Source organism: Megalobrama amblycephala, linkage group LG3 (assembly GCF_018812025.1).
Source record: "Megalobrama amblycephala isolate DHTTF-2021 linkage group LG3, ASM1881202v1, whole genome shotgun sequence".
Classification (NCBI taxonomy): Eukaryota; Metazoa; Chordata; class Actinopteri; order Cypriniformes; family Xenocyprididae; genus Megalobrama; species Megalobrama amblycephala.
The window spans coordinates 12120818-12146413 of record NC_063046.1 but is presented as its reverse complement, the minus strand read 5'-3'; the positions used below and the strand labels follow the sequence as shown (position 1 = coordinate 12146413).

Here is a 25596-nt window from a genome sequence, read left to right as displayed (position 1 = left end):
ACCTGCCTCCTGGAAGGTTTAATTTAAGCCTCAGTTTAGTCCTGGAGTAGATCTAGTCTTCCTACAGGAAATCAGCTTATTAAACTCTGGACTAGACTAAGTCTAGGACTATTTTAAACCATGACAGAGACAGCAGATTTCTGTTAATCTGGTTTAATCCCCCCCCCCCACACACACACCCCCACCCCCCTCACACACACACACACACACACACACACACACACAGACACACACACATACAGTATGTATGATTATTAATTTATTATTAATTTATTTTTTCCTCCATACGTGCGATGTTTCGTAGACGTTTGTTTTGCTGCGCTCAAGCCGTTGTTATGGTTACATCTCCAGCACGCAAATGCGCATTATTGATCTCAAGGGTCTGTTTTGTGGCAGCAGGTGAAAATACGGGCTCCTACTAACTTTTGTAATGACTAAAACGCTTGAAAATCTTGTTGAACCGTGTACATACATAGAAGAGCATTTGTTAAAAAAAAGAAAAAAAAATTACATATGTATTTAAAAGCCCCCAAGCCTTCTTGTGAGAAAGCAGCAAATGTTTTCAGCAATCTTTGAAAGCACTGAGATGTTTAGGTTCAGGTAGGTCATATTCCTTACCGTGCAGTTCAGCTTGCCAACCGCTTGCCAGGGCTTTATGAGGAGGCGTGTAGAGTCGACCACAAAAACAAGAGCAGAGACGTGACGCGGGGGGAAGGGGAGGAGGCGCGACTGTACTTATGGTGCGGGTTGGGAGGGGATTGACATATGGAGTAAATACTACAGTCTGTGGAGGCGCTTGGACCACTGGTGCGTTGGATATCGCTGGAGACGCGGACGGTCTGCAGCGCGCGGACACTGATCTACCTAAGGGCGTTTGGCAAGAATCCATGTGAATGCACGCCTTGTTTTAAGAACCAGGAAGCACCGGTATTTTATAGGTAGGCTACAGGAAATAAAAGGTGAAACCTGTGATTTGGTTTTCGGCGTGTCTAGCGTGGTGTTTGGGTTTAAACGGCAGATTAAACCCTGCGTAAGCTCCATCACGGACGCAACAAACGGACACAATAGCCTAAAAGTTGCGATTGGAGCATAACTGTAGTATTTGTTATGCCCGAAATTAGTGCTTTATGTGGATTTTTGACGCTCGAAAAGGAAATCTAGCATTTCCATGTGTGCTTTGTTTTTAATTGAATTTTATAGACCTCCACGGCAGTAGCTCATCTTGCTCATTGTTACTTTGCCACTAGGCAATAAATAGCCTACTGACACATGCTTTAAAGCAGTCTCACGTAGATAAGAAAGGATAGATAAAGTGCTCATAGCTGCATATTTTGCTCGACATAGTATTCAGGCTGTTTATGTATTAAAGACGCTATCTCAGAACTGAACAGCGGTACACTCTCTAGCATCACCGCTCTATATCGAGGACTGAACATCTCAATTACCAACATGACGGATGGACCGAGACAAAGAGGCAGCGCAGCCCCGAGCACCAGTGAGGATGGAGCAGCAGACGCGGGGAAAGCAGCAGGACAGTCATCGGTGGCGTTGAAGAAGGAGATCGGTCTCGTCAGTGCATGTGGCATCATTGTCGGTGAGTGTTAATTTTGTATCTTTTACAGGTATTTTCATATGGGTTGGTGTGTTTTAAAAGGAAGCATGGTCAGTCGTGCACAGCTTGATTGGATAATGCTGATTGAGAGTCTCTCATACTAATCAGTCATATGAAATGGAAAAGAGGTTATTTAAAAATTTGTTGAAAATATATTATATAGCCTACGCTCAGACCTGTTGTGCTGTTGTTTAGTGGTCCGATAAGGGTTATTCTAATGGTCGATCCCAATATAATGTTGATTTTAGAGATAAGCCAGTAATTGTTTTGGCCTATATTTAAGATATGAATCATCGATTGCTGTTGTTGTTGTTGTATAAAATATTCGTGCACATTCTGTTTTAATTGTTGTAGTCTAATGATTAGGCCCTATTTATCCTTGTGATGATCTGTAAAATATTCAGTAGGCCTATTGTAAAGGACAGGTCATGCAAAACAGTATTGATGATGTCTTGTAGTTAAATATTTTAAATAAAAAATACAATTAAATAATTTAAGTATAACAAACGCTTCGTACAAAAGAACAATTATTTTACCTAAATATTTATTATTAAATAATAACTAAAGAATATTTGAAAATACAAAATGTGCATTATCCATTAACAAGGCTGTCAGCAGATTTGAAAACTGGCCAAATATCAGTCGATTTTTTTTTTGATCTAGTAAACAGAAATGTATTGGTCTAGCTAGCAAACTGCAAAACAACCATGTGCTTTTTTTTCTCAATAGTATTATGGCTTAAAATACAGAAGGTAAATAATAATAAAAATGCACCTGCCTTTCCCATGTTGAATTGGTGTTCTTTTGTCTCTAATATTTTCGCTTCTGGTTTCATAAAGGAAAAAAAATCAGGTCAGAAAGACTTATAGCGGAGACACTGCAAATATAATAGGAAGTGGAGAGAGGAAACGTGACTTAACCCTTGTCAGTTTATTGAGCATGTCACATGGTAGTTTTCATTTATTGCTTTAGGCAGCATTAAGCTATAAAATATAATTAATGTAATGATAAGAGTTAAGGAAAAGTAAAACCCACCCAAGATAATCCCAGCTAACATTTTAACTGCAGCTATATGATAATCCTCTTCGGTAACCTTGATCGGGTCAGGTCACATATTCACATGCTCTCAGTTGCCCCACGTGAACATCATTATCAGGTGATTGTCGCTTCGGATCGCTCAAAGCTTTCCTCAAGCCTTTGTTCTCCATGTACTTCATTAGATTTATCAGAATACTTTATAACTTCTGCCACTCTCATCCTTATCAACCCCTTTGCTGGAACCCTTTGTGAGCTGAAAATGAAGCATGGACCTGAAAGTGAACTTTCTGTGGTTTTTGACTTGCTTAGCCCCATTTTTTGATGTTGAATTTTTGGATTATGGCCTTTAGTAATCTGTAGGGAATGACAGAATGGAAACAGGTGCCAATAACATAGTTTTAGTAGTAGAAGGAGATTGTAAGATGATGCAGGTAAAAAAGTGATCTGTATATATTTTGTTAAGGGCAAACTGGCGATGCTTATGGATTGATTTAAGAACATGATACATCAGTCTGGCTGCAAAGGATTTGATGTGAGCCAAAATAGATGTAACCAGTTAGCAACCCAATAGATATTTAATGGCATTCCATTATTTTTTGTCAGACAGGTTTTTGATCTGATACAGTCATTAAATGTTAGTGATTGGTTAATTCTCCAGTAAGCCGATTAAAATCCTACTGAAAATGTTTGATGTATGTATTGATGTAGAACTTAAAACTGCAAGCTCAGTGTCTAAAGATAAATATCATAGACCTTCATTAGCTGAAAACTAAACCAGTGTTTTTAGTATGGGTTTTTTGATGATCATCCAAAAGATACATGTTAAAGGGTTAGTTCACCCAAAAATGAAAATAATGTAATTTATTACTCACCCTCATGTCATTCTATACCCTGTAAGGCCTTCGTTCATCTTCAGAACACAAATTAAGATATTTTTGATGAAATCCGATGGCTCAGTGAGGCCTGCATTCAGAGCAATGGCATTTCCTCTCTCAAGATCCATAAAGGTACTAAAAACATTTAAAACAGTTCATGTGAGTTCAGTAGTTCTACCTTAATATTATAAAGCAACGAGAATACTTTTTGTGCGCCAAAAAACCCAAAATAATGACTTTTCAACAATAAAGTGATGGGCCGATTTCAAAACACTCGAATCGAATCAGTGACTCGGATCTCCTATCAAACGGCTAAACTGCTGAAATCATGTGACTTTGGGTTTTTGGCGCACAAAAAGTATTCTTGTTGCTTTATAACCTTTATAACTCACATGAACTGTTTTAAATATGTTTTTAGTACCTTTTATGGATCTTGAGAGAGGAAATGTCATTGTTGTGAATGCAGGCCTCACTGAGCCATCGGATTTAATCAAAAATATCTTAATTTGTGTTCCGAAGATGAACGAAGGTCTTACGGGTGTAGAACGACATGAGGGTGAGTAATAAATTTTCATTTTTTGGGTGAACTAACCCTTTACACAACATTTAGCATAATTCTAGTAACTTTTTGTAAATCTATCCACTTACTATTAATTGCAGATCACAGATCACAGTTGAACCCATTTTATTTGATGAAAGGAGACATTGTTATGTGTAAATGACTTGCTTCATTAACCCAAACTCTGATTTTTATATGTGAATTTGTAAAAGGGAAACATCTGGCTATCAAGGCTACAGACCCACAGAAACAGTTTGATCAATGGAGGCATGAAAGAAAATCAATACGACAGTTGAAAGGGATTCGCCTCAGCAAACTGGTTAGCAAGAGTAATAAATAGAAGTACAAGTGAATGTAACATCACTGCGCAATAAATGAGACCCATCTTTGCACAATGATCGACATGCATATATGATAAGATGATAGCAAAGAGTGAACTGACTTTAAGGTGAGTCAGTTCACTGCGGCCACTTCGGTACCACCCTCTGCAGGTATATTCCTATGCAGTAGGTGCTATCGGTCTACTTGAATGGCGATAAACCTAAACCTTGAATAAAAGTGCAGACACATTAGCATTGCAAGTTCATTGTCTATTGTTAATAGTGTAGCAATAAAGCACAGCTCACAAAGAAGTCACTTTTAAACCAAGCAGCTTTCTGTTTAGGCTGAATGCGACAAATTTGCGTAACCAACTTGAACCCATTATAAAATCTGTGCGGGGAAATCTTTCGTGTTCTCACGAGATTTCCTATTGTGTGGATTCCTATTGAAATGTCTGTAATTTGCCAGTGAAAATTCACACCTTAACATTTCAGACATTGACTTGATCTAAAAGCTTAACTGACACTTTGAATAGAAAGGTGGGGCTTCTCTGTAATCCTTCCATCTATGTGTTTGACAAGGCTTAGCACAGTATGATTAGATCAATTTGAGTAGACTGTCAAGCTAGAATGTTAAATCAGGGATTGCTGCTGCATTGCTTGTGATGTTTGTGCAGTGAACACACACAAGGGGAACAAGAGAGGATGCATGAAAAGGAAATCCATCTGCATTAATTCCACAACAGTCAGCAAGACCACTCGATGTACAACTGTGCACAATAATCTGTCAGTCTCTTGAAGGCGTAAAACCTGTTGATTTCCATATTTCCCAGCTGGTTTGCTTAGTCAATTAATACACAAGCTGGCTGAAACCAGATCAATCCCTACATGCTTTGGCAATAGTAAAAGATACCCTTTGATTGTATAAAGTTGTGTAACTTGTACTTTGAGGTCATGGGACATGCTGAAGTTTGTGATAATCATATCTTGACTGAGTTTTTTCACAGCAGAGATTAAGGGAGGGACATGAAGTGGGAGAACAGCCAAAGAAAGAAGCTGAATGCTCAGCTGTAATCATGAAGGTTTATGGATATTCTTTTAGAGCAGATCGTTTTGTGAATACATCATGGCAGCAGTGGCTACAGAGAAGTTTGTACTTGTTTACAGTGACTATGTTCAACAGACATTTGTATCCAAAGTGATTCACAGAACATAATTGCACTGACAATCCCACAGGAAAACCTGGATTAATTTACTCAAGGGCACAGATGTAATAGGGCGTTGATTACCTGAATTTCCACATACAGTTTGTTTTAAAAGCCCAGACATGAAGCACGATCAGGGAAGATAAAAGAATAAACCACAGTTACATGTGTAGAATCACAGTCTGCCTCCCACTTGTACAGTAAGTTCACATTCTAGTTCAGCATTTAGTTCCCAAAGCATCATTTAAGTGTGCTAGTTTTGTTTGTCTACCTTCTATTGTAATAGTTGTGTAGGTCTAAATTAGTTCTTCTGTAAGATCAACAGTTGTTTTGTTGTAGAAATAGTGGTTAACAATTTATGGATGGGTTCCTTGGGATATGTGTGCTAAAATTGACCATGGTTAAAAATAATTCCAACAATGCCTCAGATAAGGGAAATTAGTTTCACACCTGGTTTGATGTTTTTGTATTGAATACAATGAAATTCATAGATTTGTCCAAATAATGTATATCACAAACATGCATGGATCACAAAGTAGTGGTGCACTATTGCACTAAGTGCACACACTGTTGTATGGCTGGACAAATACACACTTCCCCATATATTTGCTGTGTGTACTCACTCCATTAGTCACGCTAAATACCAACTCAGCAAATTATGCTCTCACCACCTACTTTCTCTCTCTTGGTTCTCCCTCTTCCATCTTTTTCTGCCACACTGACATTTTCATTTCCTTGTAATTCATACACTGTCCTGCTTTTCTTTGGTGGTTTTCAATATCGCCCCTTTTCTCTTTGCCATCTCTATATCTCCTGGGTGAATTGTGTCACACTGTCATCGCATCATGCTTTCATATGAGTTTTAGGGAGACATACAATTTAGGGAAGCGCCATATTTTGTTATTTATTTTTGTATTAAATATTATCGGCCATTATTGGATATTTATCAGCTAAAATTGGAAATCTATTCAGCTTTTTTTTTAACATAAACGCAGACGTCATTCACTTCCAGTTATTTTTTATCTGTACAAAATTGCTTATTATGCTACGTGATATTGCAAACTGGTATTTCTTGCCGTATTTTAATATATTATTGTTGCAATCATAAACACACCAGTTTGTAGCCCAAATAGTTTTACCATTTACTGCACTTTCTTATTCTGCTAGTTATCTATCCAATAGCGGCTAATAATCAAAATAAGGTGGTTTTGTTTCTGTCTATTTTAAAGATTAGTGTAGATTAAGACGTTTTATCTTTAAGAGTGCATGTTGGAATGAATTTCTGTGTGCACATAATGATAGTTTTTAGTATGTATTTAATTTACTTTTTTAACAGAGTAGTATAGATTTATAATATTGATCATAACGTGAAAATAATTATCGACATACATGTCGGCTACAATTTCAAAATGTGTATCCCCAATGCATTTCTGTCAAATCTAAAATCTCTTTAAATCCTTTACTCAGGATAAAGTCTGTTTCATTCAAAAGGATTTTAAATTGGAGCACTTTAGTAGATTCATTCAGACATCCAGGTCTGTTATATAATCAGTGCTTTTTTTGGAGATCTTGGTGAGGAGTGAACGCTTATGTGATGGCGTTGGCTTGACAGCTCAACCTCGTTTTTCACACACAATAAATCCTTCTCTTTTTCTGACCTGCTTTCTACATTAATTCCCATTTCTAATATTCAACCTCTCTGTTTTCTCTTTTAAAGGTAACATCATAGGCTCTGGAATCTTTGTCAGTCCAAAGGGAGTATTGGAAAATGCCAGTTCAGTGGGCCTGGCGCTCATCGTATGGATCATCACAGGCCTTATAACAGCAATTGGAGCGCTCTGTTATGCTGAGCTGGGCGTCACTATCCCCAAATCTGGAGGCGACTACTCTTATGTCAAGGACATCTTCGGAGGACTGGCAGGGTGAGGTTTTCAGCCACACATTGGTTTTAATAATACTTCCAGAGTGTTAGTAAATACTGCTAATCAATCAAATCATTATTAAATACTGCTAATCAATCCATATTGTTTCTAAAATCTGTAACCTTTTTCAATTTTTAAGTAGGTGACTTAATTATTGGTAATGCAGAACATGATTGAATTTATCTTGGTGTTCATATAAGTCAGAGATAATAGAATAACAACTCTTCTCACTCCATAGGAAGGAATCCTATATTTTTTCTGTCAAAACACCTGCAATCTCATGTAATAACCATGTAACAGTTTACAGTGACAGTAAACACCTTTCATTGTATGGTAATTAGCTTGTTAACAGCGCTAGCATTGCTGCTGTCTGCTGAAGTACTTGTAGCTCTGATTTAACATTAATCCACTAATAGGTACCCAGCAGTCAATCAAATCTTTCAGCTTTGGCTTTGCTTACATGTCAACAACCTTTGCTTAGCACAGTGACTGCTCTAATGAATGATACTGCCAGAGAACAACCATTAGCTCTTCATTCCCTTGTAAGTCTATCTCACCCCAAACAAATGATGGCAATAAATCTTGTATACACATATTGAGTTTATCCTAAGAATAAAGACTATATAAAGGCAAATAACACAATGTGTATCACTAGCTAAAAATAACCATGGTATTAAAGGATTAGTTCACTTTCAAATAAAAATTTACTAATAATTTACTCACCCCCATGTCATCCAAGATGTTCATGTCTTTCTTTCTTCAGTCGAAAAGAAATTAAGGTTTTTGATGAAAACATTCCAGGATTTTTCTCCTTATAGTGGACTTCAATGGCCTCCAAACGGTTGAAGGTCAAAATGACAGTTTCAGTGCAGCTTCAAAGGGCTTTAAATGAAACCAGCCGAGGAATAAGGGTCTTATCTAGAGAAACAAATGATCGCCTTCCAAGTGGTTCCGCCAAAACCGCACTTTCGTATTCTTCAAAAAGTGTCCTACGCCTTCCCTATTCTACTTACGGAAAAAATTGAACTGGCGCTGCGTTCGTTCCGTAAGTAGAATAGGGAAGGCGTAGGACACACAGTTTAAGCTTTTTGAACAATACGAAAGTGCTGTTTTGGTGGAACCACTTGGAAGGCGAACATTTGTTTATATAAAGCATATACATATGCATTTTTTTTTTTAGAAAATGACCGATCGTTTTGCTAGAAAAGACCCTTATTCCTCGTCTGGTATCGTTTAAAGCCCTTTGAAGCTGCACTGAAACTGTAATTTTGACCCGTTTGGAGGCCATTGAAGTCCACTATAAGGAGAATAATCCTGGAATGTTTTCATCAAACACCTTAATTTCTTTTCGACTGAAGAAAGAAAGACATGAACATCTTAGATGACATGGGGGTGAGCAAATTATCAGGAAAAATTTAATCCTTTAAAAAAAAACTAATCCTTTAACATTAAACTTTGTGTTTTTGTGTTTTTAACATTACATTTTGAGTTATCAAAATACCACTGTATTACCATCTACTGGGTACTTTTTTTGTTGGAAGCATTATAACTTTTTTGAACATTTATATGCTACAGGTTTCTGCGGTTGTGGATTGCTGTGTTGGTGATCTACCCCACTAACCAGGCGGTTATCGCTCTCACCTTCTCTAACTACGTCCTGCAGCCTCTGTTCCCCACCTGCTTCCCCCCAGAGAATGGTCTGCGTCTGCTTGCTGGCATCTGCTTGTGTGAGTACCAGAAGGACTATCAGAGATCTCCTTGTCTTATTATTTAGGGATTTTTGCTGTTGACATGCAGAACTGACAGAGAATGGTAAAAAGAAAAGAGAGCTAAACCGTTATCACGTAAGAGAAGATATTTTAAGGTTTTGAACACTCCTCATAAAATGAAACAAACTGTATATATCTTTACATACATTGTGGACTGTTTTATATTGTTTACCTCACAGATGCAACAACAACTTACATAATCACTATTTCCACATCTGCTTGTGATTCACTTGTGAACACTTGTATATTTTAGACATTTTTCTCTGATAGCGCATGCACACATTGCTGCTGGGAATGGATACTTCATTACAGCCTCTTATGTTTGAATATAAGGTCAAATCACGCTTAAGTGAAAGAACCTTGAAGGCAAGAGCTAGAGAGACAGTGTTTTGGGACTGACAGAAAGAGAAAGATGGATTGATGTGTGAAAGAAGAAGACCAAGGGGTCATACCGTGGTAAAGGGAACAGAAAGTTTGTGGGAAAATGTGCGGAGGATAGAAAGGGATGAGAGTGAAAGAGAGAGGGATATGTGAAGATGAATGGAATAATGTTTTTTGTGGCGTCAAGAAGCCTTGAGCGTGGGCTTACTGCAAACTTCACACTGGAGCTACAAATACTGCAAGCTGTATGTAGACAGGCAAACAACAGAGACCCTAAGAAAAAAGAGAGAGGTCAAGAAGTGAAGATATTTGATGATATCTCACCTTGTTTTGATATTTAAACTGAAAGGTTTCAATTCAAATCCAGATTTGAATTGAAACCTTTCAGTTTAAATATCAAAACAAGGTGAGATATCATCAAATATCTTCACTTCTTGACCTCTCTCTTTAATAGTTATTTAGTTTAATAATTAGATATATTAATTAATCATTAATGTCTTTTTATGGAAAAAAAAAATCTGACCAAAATGTTCTGATGAAATTGAAAGTTGCAATAAGGTTAATTAGTTAACATTAGTTCATGTTAACTAAATGTAGTTAACTAATAATGAACTGCACTTCTAAAGCATTTATTAATCTTTGTTAATGTTAACTTAAAAATTTACTAATACATAATTAACATTAGTTATTGCACTGTGAACTAACATGAACAAACAATGAACAACTGTATTTTCATTAACTAACGTTAACAAAGATTAGTAAATACAGTGACAAATGTATTGCTCATGGTTAGTTCATGTTAGTTAATACATTAACTAATGTTTAACTAATGAACCTCTTATCAGAGTAGTTTTGAACTAACCAGATGTTCTCAAGCAGCCCTAAAGCTTCTTAGCTTTGCTTTTGTTTTGTTTAGAAAACGGCAGGAAGTGAGTGAAAGGCCAAAAGTGGACACTATGGCACAGTTTTACAGGATGTCCCTGTTCTTGCACTCAACTCCTTTATACCTCGTTACCTCCGTTATGTCTTTTCTTCTGAAGCCAGTACTGCAGGGGTCATCAACTATATTTGTCCAAGGGCCAGAATTTTTCACTGCAGACACTGTAAGGGCCAGATACTCGTAATATAAAATAAAATTCGAATTGTATCCTAATACTGTATGTTATTATTTGATACACTAATTCTAATTCCAAATTTATGTTATTTTTTACATATTACCTGTACTGCAGCAAGCCACCAGGGGGCGATAGCGATATTTTAGGCTTCATATTTGTGAGGCTTTCAAGCTGTCCATCACTGTCACGCAATTGTGCGCAAATCCCAGGCAAGGAAAATTTTGACATTTGTGAAAAAATGAGCACGTGAAACAATAAAAGATGTTCAATGAGAGAACGCGTTTATCGTCATTCTTGACTGAAGGCAGGCTATGGCACAAGCTACTTTTCAGAAGGCTTTTTGTTTCGTTAGATTAAAAATAAAAAACGGTTCTCATTCCCCCTTGAATAAGGCCGGCGACACACTGGCTGCGTGAGCGACTCAGCTGCGTGGCGTGTCCGTTTTTATGTCGGCTCCCATATTTAACAGGTTGGAGTTTGCACACTGAGACACGCGTCTCAGGCGCGCTCGAGCCACGCAGAAAACGCGTGCATGCTAGAAATAGAACCGACGCGTGTTCCAGCAACGGGAGTGTTCTCTGGCTAGAGCGCAGAACAGCGGAGTTTGTGCATGTCTGAGCTTGTGTTTTGTTGCTTTGACATTGTGGAAAATAGAATAATAGACTAAATGTATTAGCATTTTTACCCGTTATTATCAATCTAAATTAATCTCGTTTTTAATTTAACTTAATTTCGTTTTTCTTTGTTTAAATTTCTGTGTCAATTTGTTAGTCAGACAATTATTAGACTACCTTAAAAGTATTGCTTAATTTAACAGACCTGTGTGTGTGCGTTTTATATCACTAGTGCAGTGTCCGTTCTCGGAGCATAAGCCCTGCCCGCGTGAGGTGCGCCGCTTCTCGCTCGCGCTGCTCTAACTGTAGTTTACTAAAAGTTTATTAATTCTGAATGTGTCGCGTCTCGCGTGTCCATCTATATTGCACCAAATGCGACACTGCACTCCCCTGTGAAGTCGATTGGATGAACGGTTCTCGAAATAATAAAAATGCAAACGGATATACAGACACAGATTCCTGCCTTTATTAGAGAGAAAAATATGTTCAGCCCCTCTCTCCGAAGCTTCGAATAGTCGATGTTCATCAAAAAATGGTATTCGGACCAGCCCTAAACTTTTTCCTCTTACAAGGCTATTCCTGAATTCAGTATTATTCTGGGGGCCGGATGGAAATCTCTGGCGGGCCGGATTTGGCCCGCGGGCCGCCAGTTGACGTTGCATGCAGTACTGCAATTCTGAGAAAATTCTGTGTGTAAGTGTCTGAATGGCTCTGTACCTAATTTGTTGCTTTAGTAGGCAGCATTTTAAGGGAACATAGGCACACTCTTGACACAAACACTATTCCAAATGGTAGTCAGAATAACTGCTGCCATTTAAGATACCTTCTCATGGCCAAATACCGGCAGCATTGCATGTAAATTTCTCAGAGAAGACAATACCATAAGGAATTAGTTATGTCCCAAATTGCATACTATACACTGTGCACTATGCACTTTACCGTCTAGTGTGAATTTTATGGTGTTATTTGGTCATCCAGCATCATCCAGAGTCCGATAGCCTCTCCTCTTCTGCTACATAAGGAAAGCTATGACAATTGATTGTATTGTAAGTGTCCAACATTTCAAACTTATTTTTTAGTTTTTTTTGTTTCAGTAATTAAGTGCATCATCAGGGTATTTTAAGCACACTTTTTCTTTTTTTCTTTTGAAATTTTCAGTATAAACACTCACACCATTTATACAATAAAATTGCATAAAATATAGTGCATCATTTTTGGGACTCACTGTGACAAGCTCAGCTCTACCAAAAAGTGATACGTGAGACAAATGTTGATTATTAATATAATTATAAATTTGTAAATTATAATAAGATTGTAAATTACTTTAAAGGTTAAATCTACTTAAACATTTGCTGTTTTACCCACATTTTTATGTGCTATTTGTTTTCAAGCTTATTAGAGTATCACATGGTTTGCTTAGCAACATGCTAACTCTTGAAATAAAATGTGTGGTCCCACTTTATATGAACTACTATGTACTTACATTTAAATTAATCATTTGATACAATGCACTTATTGTGTACATACATGTTTTTACATTGTACTTATATTTTAAAAACACATGCATGTTATTACATCTGTAATTAATTTCTGTAATTACATTTATAATTACACTGTTGACCCATCCCTTACACCTTACCCCTACCCTTAAACCTACCCATACCACCAAAGCTTTCCCTAACCTTACCCGTATCCCACCTCAATAGCAGCAAAAGTGTTTTGCAATACTATATGACCCCAATAAGTACATTGTACTTATTTTTTGATGCAAGTACAAAGTAGTTAAGGCCACTTAATATAAAGTGGGACCAAATGTGTTTTTTGAGATGTGCTATTTGTGTTTGGAATCAATTAATTATTGCATTTTAATAAGGATTGTGCCTGTGCAGGCAGTAAAGCACAAAGCAGAATCCACCAGGTTTTAGAACTGATCCCATGAGTATATTATACTCAACAGGCTGTTGAATGTTAGAAAAAAAAATAACACATGATTCTACTTGCATAAAGTCTTAAGATATTAAGGGGATAAGAAATAGAAAGTTAAATGAGTAACGCTGACCTCTGTGTGTGTGACGGTCACTGTAATCAGCTTATTGTAGTAAGATTCCTGTTGTCATAAGAATGTTTCTGCAGGCTTGCATTAGCATGGTGTACTATATAGATTTCACTACCTGCTTATTTTTCAATTCCAAAAGTGTTTCACAAACACTAAACACAAACTCTAAGACGTCCTCTCTGGTCAGTTTCCCAGAATGCACTGCCCTTATCTCAAGACAAGATTGGGCTCAGTTAGAAGCACGTCATTGCTCTGTACAGCGAGGCAGTCCTCTTTTTACACAGAGATAAGACATAAGGATTACACCTCCTCGCCCAAAGCCTTGTCGTGTTTGGGTTTTACTACGTTCCCTTCGCATTATTTGGCAGGGTGGTACTTTGTACTGTCAGAGTATTTGTGTTAACGTAGCCACAAACAGTAATTATCATGGATTTTGTGCAACAAAATACCTTACCCCGCCTAATATCACTTGCATTTTAATGTTGTTACTAGATGCTGCTGCAGGTGTAAATAGTTTCATACTGAATGAGTGCCAAGAACTCTCTGTGTGTTTGGCCATTGTGCATTAACATTCTCAATTCACACCCAGTTCACACTAGTTTTGTGTGTAATTGCTCTGTTGATAAGTTAATCAAACACTATTTTTGTTTAACCAGCTGTTGAGGTGATTGTCTACAAGAATACAAAGAGTATTTTTGAATGAAACAGGACAAAGCTTCACAAAGCTGCATTTTTGCATATCTTGCAAGTTCTCAAAAGTGCATGAGTCAAGACTCAAAGTTTACTTGCACGTCTCTTTGATTTTATGACCAAATATGTCTGTCACATGCCATCAGATGACTGTGTGCATGTGACTATGAGAGTTATTTAACACATTCACTTTTCAACATCAGATTTCTAAGTTAAAATGTATATGAATGTATAAGAAAATATGTTTTTTGTACTCTAATTGGTTACAATGTTAATTTATAATAATATTTTAGCTTTTTGTTGTTCGTTTAAATAATTGTCCAGTCTGTCAAATGATTTTTTTGCAGTGCATTCAAATGTCTATATGTATTAAATAGGTTCACCTGAAGGCCTATTCTGAGCTTGTCATTTGTGTGTCTGATTAATTCCTCATAGCTGAAAGCATTACTTTATAATCCTTTGGCATACTAGACTGCTCAAACAGCAGGATGCCATTAATCTCACTGATGGCTCATTGTATGTGTATTGTGTTTAACCAGCCTTGTAACCTTGTGTTTCAGTGCTGCTGACTTGGGTGAATTGCGCTAGTGTGCGCTGGGCAACACGGGTACAGGATGTCTTCACTGCAGGGAAACTTCTGGCACTCATTCTCATCATCATCATGGGCCTCGTACAAATCTGCAAGGGTAGGCACCATATGTCTATGTATATGTGTGTGTGCATGCTATATGTTACGGGCTGTTCAAAGTCTGTGATGATAAATGGCTACATGCAGTTTTTGTTCTTGTCAGTGCATTTGTAGAAGTCTGCATGCGTGACTCCCCGTCCTCTTGGGCCTCATTGCTTCATCTCTACTAGCTCGGTAAAATCTCCAGAAAAACTAAAAGCACAGCACTTCCCCTCTTTGCCTTGTTGTCTCAGCAGAAGTCACTGGGTTCAAATCCTCTAATAAAGAATAACACAGATAATGCAGCTTTCACAGCTGGCGCGTCAGAGAGGATTGAATAATGATCACACTGCCGACGGCCTGTAAGCTCAGACACTGACCGGATAACATGAGAGTGACAGATGTGATTCTATGCAGAAGCTTTAAAAAAACTGGATTTGGGTTAGTTGACATTGGCTGCTTTTTAATATGGGGTCTTCAGGGTCATTTATGCTCTCAAAGAGAGTTCAAAGAGTACATGTGACCCAAAGACCTGACCCTAGAATTGTGGTATTAATACTATGGCTTAGGGAGCAAAAAGGTTGCAGGCTCATGAAAACCATTCGAAACCAGTTTAAAGTGGTAGCTGTATTTTGGAACATGGTAGCTGGTCTCTAACTGGTTCAGGGTGCCTTATGTGGATTACCGGGCAACACCTTGAACTCTTCATCATGTTCCTCAAACCAATCCTGAACAATGTGCGGCAGGGTGCATTATCCTGCTGAAAGAGGCCTTTGCCTTCAGAGAGTACCTTGAGCTGTGTTTCCACAGGATCTAGGGACTTTGGGGTGGTACTCGATGTGCTTTGACCGCAGGGACCAGGGTCTAAATGAAGTTCTGGGTAAAAATTTCCCCCTCAGACAGTCCCTGCTCGCTAGGTAGTACTTTTTCAAAGTTCAGGTACTTTCAAGGGTGGGACTTGGACGCAGAACATGCTGATTGGTTGAGATCATGCAGCATTTTGATTGGTTGACTTCACGCAGCATTTTATTTCAACCACCATTTTGGTTGTGTGGTATGTAAGAATGCAGTAAGAGTTGTTTGCTATTTAAATCAACAATGGAGTTTATAAATGGACCAACCGATGGGCCGACGATGAGGTTCTGGCTTTATTAAGCTTATATGCGGAGGACGAAATCCATCGGTAACTGGAAAGTCGCGTGCAGTCCTGCGTCACCGGATTAATCTCGCGATGGAAAAGCAGATGGCAACAGGTCTGGGGGAAAAAAAATTTCCAGGTAATTTCGGTGGAAACGAGGCTATTGTCATGAAGAGGCGTACCTAGTTTGCAATGTTTAGGTACGTGGCAAGTGTCAAATTGACATCTCCAATGGCCGGACCCAGGGTTTGTCAACAGAACATTGCCCAGAGCATCACACTCCCTTCACCGGCTTGTTGTCGTCCCACAGTGCATCCTGATATCATCACTTCCCGAGATAAATGGTGCAATTACATGGCCATCCACATGATGCAAAAAAATGGGACTGATAGAACCAGGCTATCTTCCTCCATGGTGAACGTGATTTCACCAAGAACAACATTCCAATCAACCAATTAGATTTGAGGGACAAGTTTACTGTTTTTGTCAAGTTTAGACTTACAACCCGGGTTAGATGCTTCTACATCAGTGTTATTCAACTATCATTTCCCTCTAATTTTAGAAATAAGTTATGGGTAGGATTAGGTTTAGGGATTGGGAAAAGGTTAGGACTAAATGTTTGGATAGGAATGTTGTTCCAGGAACATGTCTTACTTGGCAAAATCACAGTGACCCTTCTTCCACTGCCTTAAGGTCCAGCTCCAACACTTGTGTGCCCATTGTAGGTACTTTTGTTGGTGGACAGGGGTCATCATAGGCACTCTGACCAGTCTGCGGCTACGCAGCCCCATAAGCACTGTGTGTTTTGACACATTCCTCGCATAACCATCATTAAGATTTTCTGTGACTTTTTCTGACCAGACGGGATAGCCTTTGTTGCCCTCCTGCATAGATGAGCCTTGGGCGCCCAACACCCTGGTTTGTCCTTCTTTGGACCACTGTCATTAGGTTCTCACCACTGCTGACCGTGAGCAACCCACTAGCATTACCGTTTCAGAGATTCTCTGACCCATTTGTCTAGCCGTAACAACTTGGCCCTTGTCAAAGTTTCTTATTTTTCCTGCATCCAACACGTTGACTAAGAGAACTGATTGTTTGCTTACAATTAATCAACCCAGACCTTGACATGTGACCTTGTTAGAAGATGATCAACATTTTTCACATCACCTGTGAGTGGTCATAATGTTTTGGCTCATCAGTGTATGTTATTAAGATCCCAATGCCATTTTGGTCTTTGACCAGGAAACTTTAACTTCAGTTGCTCAAGAGGAGCTGTGTTAGCGATTACTCTAAGCTGTTTTGAGTGAAAGCGTTTGCTAAAGGTTAACTAACTAGCTAATAAACAAGAGGCATTTTATAACAAATTACCCATTGATGTTTGATAATTATTTGTACGCTTTTTTCCCTCTCCAGGCGAATATTACTGGTTGGAGCCGGCCAATGCTTTCGAGCCGTTTCAAGACTATGATGTTGGTCTGATCGCTCTGGCATTTCTACAGGGGTCCTTTGCCTACGGTGGCTGGAATTTCCTCAATTATGTCACAGAGGAACTCGTCGACCCCTATGTGTAAGCCAATTCTCATCTAAAGAGCTCACAGTAATTCAACACTGTGTTCTCAGTACTTAATTAGTGTAAATTAGATATATGTTTGTAATATCCAGCAGAGAACCACATAACGGATCAATAGTCATAATGTTCTGCAATTTATTAAACTGCACAAGTAGAAAGAGCCAAAAGAATTGCTGTATAATTTTACACAATGCTCTGAGGAGGAAACTGGAATCTGCCTCAAACTGATTGAAAATTAGTATATGTAGTTCGTTGGCTATAATAATGCAATTTACTATTTCTGACTGAAGTTTTTTGTTTTTTCCCTGTTTCTTGTTTTTATATTTTTCCATACAGAAACCTCCCCCGTGCTATCTACATCTCCATTCCCCTTGTGACTTTTGTGTACGTTTTTGCTAACATTGCCTACGTCACTGCCATGAGCCCTCAGGAGCTGCTGGCTTCTAATGCTGTAGCTGTGGTGAGTGACCAGACACTTTCAGACTGCAAACAGATTGATTGTTTTGCTTTATGCAGGAGATTCTTTGACATATCTACCCAAGTATCAATATTTAAAGTTCTTTAATTGATACTTGGATTGAGCTCTTGATGCCTGCCTGTATACCATTCAAACAGATATATCAGACTCCAGAATCTTCTGCATTCAATTCTAATGAAACAGCTCAGATATTATGGACATGATAATGCATGTATTCAATCAACGTCCTCTTTTCCTCTGCTTGTCTCTCTTTTCTCTCCTTCACCACTCTGTTGCTCTCTCCCAGACGTTTGGTGAGAAGCTGTTGGGAGTGATGTCATGGATCATGCCCATCTCTGTGGCCTTGTCCACATTTGGGGGGGTCAACGGCTCCCTCTTCACCTCCTCTCGGTCAGTCCCTCCATCCATCCATCCATCCATCCATCCATCCATCCATCCATCCATCCATCCATCCATCCATCCATCCATCCATCCATCCATCCATCCACAAGACTTTCATTCATACACAAGACTCATCTATCTATCTATCTATCTATCTATCTATCTATCTATCTATCTATCTATCTATCTATCTATCTATCTATCTATCTATCTATCTATCTATCTATCTATCTATCTATCTGTCCTTCTATCTGTCCCTCTATCTATCTATTGTTCTATCGTTGTATCTTTCTATCTATCATTCTGTCTGTCTGTGTCTTCACATACTCCCTTCTACTGAATATAATGGCATCATAAATAACAGTATTCCTGGATTGTCCTCATGTTGTTCAGGTTGTTCTTCGCGGGTGCACGTGAAGGCCATCTCCCTAGTCTGCTAGCTATGATTCATGTGAAACGCTGCACTCCAATTCCAGCCTTGCTCTTCACTGTGAGTATCATATACAGTGGATATACATCTCTCCCACTTTAAAGGGATAGTTCACTCCAAAATGAAAATTTGATGTTTATCTGCTTACCCCCAGCGCATCCAAGATGTAGGTGACTTTGTTTCTTCAGTAGAACACAAATGATGATTTTTAACTCCAACCGTTGCGGTCTGTCAATTGTATAATGCATATCAATGGGAACTTCGTCTATAAGAGTAAAAAAAAACATGCACAGACAAATCCAAATTAAACCCTGTGGCTCATGACGACACATTGATGTCCTAAGACACGAAACGATCGGTTTGTGTGAGAAACTGAACAGTATTTATATAATTTTTTACCTCTAATATACCACTATGTCCAACTGCACTGAATGCACTCTTGACGCCGGAAGTGATCTCTCGCACTCATTGACATACGCGCGAGAGATCACTTCCGGCATCAGAACGCGTGTTCAGACCTCACCAACCGGATGCTCAAGGCAGTTGGACATAGTGGTGTATTAGAGGTAAAAAAATTATATAAATACTGTTCAGTTTCTCGCACAAACCGAATGTTTTGTGTCTTAGAACATCAATGTGTCGTCACGAGCCGCAGGGTTTAATTTGGATTTTTTTTGTTTTTTTTTACTCTTATCGATGGAGTTCCCATTGACATGCATTATACGACTGACAGACAGCAACGGTTGGAGTTAAAAATCATCATTTGTGTTCTACTGAAGAAACAAAGTCACCTACATCTTGGATGCGCTGGGGGTAAGCAGATAAACATCAAATTTTAATTTTTGGGTGAACTATCTCTTTAAGTACATCTTTACTATTCACTCTCACTTTTGTTGTGCATCATTTAACTCTGCTGGACATTTGCTGAATTTAAGACTTGTTCTGTTGTTTATTTTATGGCCTGCATTCTTCCTTAATCCCAGTATGAATGGTATTCACAATAATATGATATATCAGACAATTCTTATAGATATGCGGAATATGTCATTTCAATTGCTAAATAAAAATCTCTCTCTTGCTCTCTCACAGTGCATCTCAACACTTCTGATGCTGTGCACCAGTGACATGTACACACTCATCAACTATGTGGGTTTCATCAACTACCTCTTCTATGGTGTCACTGTTGCCGGGCAGATTGTGCTGCGGATTAAACAACCAGATATGCACCGGCCAATTAAAGTAAGTCCTAAGAATTACTGAAACCCAGTGTTTGATTTTATGTCATGTTGAATAGAAGTATTTTATTAATTTAGAAATTTCATTGTTATTGTACACAAAAAACATAACCATATGATAAAAATCAATATCAGTTTTTGCTCAGTGATCTCAGTAATTGTTGACTTATAACTTGCCATCTGTTATATATCCAGTATTCTGTTCAGCAAGTGTATTTATATTTTTCTATAACCTTCAGTCATGATGTGCTTGTCCAGTTCTGTACATACCTCTCATATAAGCTGAAACCTTAAGATTATTTTTTTCCTTTTGGCCGCTAACCTCGCTTCTATTATTCACAGATCAGTCTGGTGTGGCCTGTCATCTACCTGCTGTTCTGGGCCTTTCTGCTGATCTTCTCTCTGTACTCTGAGCCTGTGGTGTGTGGCATTGGCTTGGCCATCATGCTTACTGGTGTCCCTGTCTATTTCTTGGGCGTGTACTGGGAAAACAAACCCCAGTGTTTTAATACATTTGTTGGTAAGTGGAATGAAGTTCACAGATATGTGGGGCTTAACGATGACATCACTTCTCTATATTAGATCTGATTAGAGACAAAGATCCCATGCTATTAAATTCAGTTGCTATTTATTTTTAGATTAAAATAATCAAAAATTGTATTTAAAAAAACAAACATGCAAATTGCACACAAGGCAGTTTTTGCTTTAAATTCTAAATCTAATTCTAAAATTATTTTTCAAATTTTTTTCAGTTGAAACACTGGTTGAAAGATTGCACGTAAATATTATATTATATTATATTATATTATATTATATTATATTATATTATATTATATTATATTATATTATATTATATTATATTATATTATATTATATTATTTACTGTACCAGTTTGGTAAAGAAATTAATACTTTTAATCAGCAAGGATGTATTAAATGAATCAAAAGTGACATTTATAATGTTACAAAAGATTTCTATTTCAAATAAATGCTGTTATTTTGAACTTTCTATTAAACAAAGAATCCTGAAAAAATGTATCACAGTTTCTACAAAAATATTAAGCACCACACCTGTTTTCAACATTGGCGACGCAGTATTTCTGTTGCTTTGGTACATTTCTCGAATCATCCTTTACATTTGCAAACCAGTAAGTTAATTTCTCGAAACAATTCGTACAAACAGCACCACACAATGGACTACCTGCAAAAGCCTGTAACTTGCTCAAAATCCTTAGTTCATCTCTCAAAAGTAAGTATTTATGTCAATGAACATATCAGTGCCATCAAAATGACAAGTGCTTGTGTCATTGTTCACAAACAAGACCACATTGGCCACATTGTTGTTAATAAGGTTACTCTGTCAGTATTTTCAGATGTAAACTATAGCTACAATTTTAATGACAATAACTGAAAATGCACAAGACTGCACTTTTACTGTATGGCATATATCAATTTTAATAGTACAAATCCACACATTTCTGTACATGGGAGAATGATTGCAAGAGACTGGACAGGATTCACAGTTACGCTTTTACTGTTGGTCACATATAGACAAGACTATATGTGTATGTGTTATATAGTGTGATATAGTATGTATCTGTATAAAGTTTATGTATTATAAACTGCAAAATGCAAGTGCAATATCCTACTCTAATATGAAGCATTACAGTAAGTATACAGTATTAGAGTACATTGCACATTGTTGAAATGCATACCATGTTCTGTCTACAAAATGCTTGAATGATTGAGGAAACTGCTGTTCTCCAAACATTCAGCTGCACCTTTAGACCCGCATAAGCCATTGCAAGGTCATGATTGAGAACATGGTCCACAATAGTGGTGCTTATTTCATCAGAAACGTGCCTACGTCCTTTGCCTTATCTACATCTTCCTCTGTTTTGCCTCCCTACCCTCCACCACACACCCTTACTCCTCTTCTTCTTCTGTTGAATGCATGTTATACTGTGCTTTCCAATTGAAGATTCATAACATGCATATCTGAGCCATTTTAGAGAACTGGTTGATCATTGGTTGATCTAATGCTTTACAGTACGTTCCCGTTCATTAGTGAAATTCAAGATTCACCTGCACAATTCATCAATTCAGGACACATTTACAAAAAAAGTTTAATAGAAATGTATAGAAAATATACTTGACGCATTATGACAACTAATTCAACCATTTTGCATTTAATGATGCAATGAACTATAACCATATAATACATTTTGAGCAACTTGACATTAGCTATTAATAATGTAAGAAATCGCAGACAACTGTACATAATCAGTTGCATGAATGTACCAAAGAATTTGAATGCTCAAAAGAATTGAAATTCAATTCAATTCACATTTATTTGTATAGCGCTTTTCACGGTACATATCGTTTCAAAGCAGATTTACAGAGAATGCATGTCAACATTACAATTTAGAGAATGCAGTTAGCTAATAATGTAATAATTTAGGCAATTTAATTTACAATCACTGTTAGCAGTTTAATTGAAGGTAGAAGCAATGAGCTCCTGGAAATAATGAATTACATATTAACAATAATTAGGATCTATAGAAATTTGGGAATGTGCATGTTGATCCAGATGTTGCGTCATCTGAAGTCCTCGCAGGAGTTGAAATTGCTTTATGATGTGCACGAGTGACTAGGTGATGTGGAGGTTCAACAAGTAGATTTGAGAATTTCAGTTCTGATCTGAGAAATTGTTCCTTGAGCACCAATTAACATATTAGAAAGGCTTCTAAAGGATTTTATTAAAAATATATTAAACATTAGTTCTTTTAAATTAAAAATAATATTTCACAAAGTTTTTCTAATAATATTTCACAATGTTTTTATTGTATTTTAGATCAAATAAATGCAGCCTTGGTGAGCATATGATTCTTCTTTCAAAAACATTATAAATTCTTACAGACCCCGTAAATTGAATTACTCTCTTTTATGTTCTCAGGCAAGATGACGTACCTGGGTCAGAAGTTTTGTGTAGTGGTCTACCCAATGGAAGACGAGAAGAAAAACGAAGAGTCTGGAGATGAGATCGAAATGAAGGAACAGTCGGTTCCACTGTCAGCGGAAGATGAGGAGACACCGAAATCAGCTGACTGCTGAACAGACACGTGGCGACACACTCATTCACTCACGTACGGGCTGCCGGACCTATTCAGATAGACACTGGAAATCAAACTCAGATTTTTTTTCACATACCACTATATTTTGCCTTTTCATAAAGGGGGGGGGGGGGGGGGTTGCACTGGAGTGCAGTGGCTAAGCTCAGGAGAGAGAAATGAACAGAGACTAGCTGCTCCACAGGTCATGTGGTTCTGCTGTAGTGGTCTTAGAAAATGTTCGACGTTCTCTCTAGTTGCTAGTCTCTTAGCAACTGCTCTCTACTCCATCGACTGTGCGACAGAATTACAACACTAAAATGTGAGATTACAAAAAGCCCTAAAGCTCTAGAATGTTTAGCCTAGGGTCTGCATTTTTTTTTTTAAAAGAACTTTATGAAACAATCTTTTCTATGAGAATTACAATTCCATTTTGATAAAAATGCCTAACTACATCATGGCTTCGCCTGATATGGCAGGGTTTGTTTTATTTATTTATTTATTAGTACATTCTAATGTTCTAATTCTTACCCCCTCTTTATTTCTCCTTTTCAGTTCAGGTCTCTGTTGTAACACTCCCATCAGAAAATGTTTTTTTTTTTTATAAGCCAAAGCTGTATCTTTAATTTGACGTGTTCTCATTTCAAGTGTATTTCATCACACCAAAACACTCAGAAGCATTTCTTTTTTTTATATTTTGATATTTTTGATTGTCTTATTCTAATCATATTCCTTTGTTATTATAAAATTATTATTGTTCTCTTTCCTGAAAGAAAGCTCTGGGATCTTTTTTTAATCATCGTATTTTTAAGGTATATATTAAAGAACCAATTGTGGTGGTTCAGAGTAGTTTTCTACCAGGTTACTCTGGTACTGATACAATTCAAGCTCTTTTATTTGCCTTAAAACTTATACGTAAACTGTATTATAGCTGTTGAAGAGTATTTTGCTTTCTGATATTTTTGAAGATAAAAAAGTGTTCAATGAAAACTTAAAGAGACTTAAAGAGTTGAGTGTTGTAACAGTATCTTACTGACTTCAGACAGTGAATATGGCTCATGTCATAACCCTCAATTTCACAGTTTAATTATTTCAGAAATGCACACACAGATGCAGATTCACAATTGCAGAGTGGTTTGGTTATATGTGGAAAAAAATAAATAAAAACAATAGTGGAGCATAGCTAGTGTTTGTGATGTAGCTGAAAGCCTGTGAGAATGTAATAGTTATATAGTTTTGGTCCTATCATTTATTATGTAAATATACAAAAACTTGAAAAGCTTGTTAAATTAGTCATATAATGCACAATATATCATAATTGTGTTGATGGACGTTAATGTAGGTGCAATACAAGGGACTAGAATCAATCGATCAAGCTAACAAACCTATGATTTATTCATAGTCTGGATGATTACATTTATATACTAAAACTACACACCAAAATGAAACGAGCCTTAAAGATAATATATATATTAATATGTGTAATTAAATGATATATGCTCCGTTCAAGAATACATGACTAAAGTGTTCGGTATGTTTGTGTCACTCATCCATACAATCGCATAAGGCTTTTTAGTGGTCACAGGGTCTGTTCGTTGTGCCTCTGTGTTGATGCTTTTACTTCTACCCACTTGTGAAGACTATAGAAAGTGCCAATTGTTCTTTGTTGTATTTTGTTTTATTACTTTGTTATTTTTTGCATATCTGTAATGTGTAGGTGCTATATAAAAAGCAATATAATATATAGATCACAGTGTAAATCATAGCACATCCATTTTGCATGAGCTTAATCCCCCACATTCCAATCTATAACCTTCACACTTACACAGTAAACACTGCCTTTTGGTTTCTCTGTCCTAATCGTGTGGCGACGATACCTGTCGTTATCATCAATTCATCAAAGACCGTAAACTTTGAACATTGTATGTATCATCAAATGTGCAGAGCGTCTTTGGTTTAGTAATGCTGCTCCTGAGCTGTGTCTGAGTATCCAGCACTGCCTACTGTGTGATAAACACAAACACAATGTAGATTTTCTATGAAACGTGCGACTCTGATTGTGCAGCAATATTGATCTTTCGTATCCACACACACACAGACACACACTATCATACATGCAATACCAAAAGCCATGCAAAATTAATTCTGTTCATTTTCACATAGGCATTTGATCGTCACCATTAGTAACAAATTATTGATGTCGATATTTTGAATGTCCTTGTCACAACTATATAAATCAATAAGAGAGTAACTTTTATAAATTATATTAAGATATGTACAGTCTAAAATGATAAAAGTCAGTAAGGCTCAAATTGCTACTTACACATAACTGGGGTTGAATGGTTTGTAACAGAGTCTTCTTGTTTACTATAGGTTTTGTATTTGTTGAACAGTGTGTATTAAAAGATAAATAAATCTATATGCTGAACCAA

The 25596-nt window shown here is 37.3% G+C and overlaps 1 protein-coding gene and 1 long non-coding RNA gene across 4 annotated transcripts in view; one reads left to right on the top strand and one right to left on the bottom strand.

Annotated features, from left to right (window-relative positions):
• Positions 1–879, bottom strand: part of LOC125264528 — an 8495-nt gene extending 7616 nt beyond the window's left edge. Inside the window, exon 1 of one of the 2 annotated variants that reach the window (XR_007184093.1) lies at positions 619–879. This is a non-coding gene — a long non-coding RNA (uncharacterized LOC125264528). The remainder of the gene's footprint in view (positions 1–618) is intronic. The other variant, XR_007184094.1, reaches the window with a different exon arrangement.
• On the top strand, positions 787–25596 carry slc7a8a (solute carrier family 7 member 8a). Of its 2 annotated transcripts, XM_048183868.1 has the most exons (12): positions 787–938; positions 1407–1594; positions 7327–7531; positions 9107–9258; positions 14717–14842; positions 17375–17528; positions 17868–17991; positions 18296–18399; positions 18784–18880; positions 19910–20059; positions 20398–20575; positions 23011–25596. In XM_048183868.1, exons 2-12 carry the CDS (start codon positions 1450–1452, stop codon positions 23166–23168), a joined length of 1593 nt encoding a protein of 530 aa, XP_048039825.1. In that variant the 5' UTR covers positions 787–938; positions 1407–1449; the 3' UTR covers positions 23169–25596. The 2 variants fall into 2 exon arrangements, with proteins under 2 accessions (XP_048039825.1, XP_048039824.1); XM_048183867.1 differs by having other exon boundaries at positions 787–1594.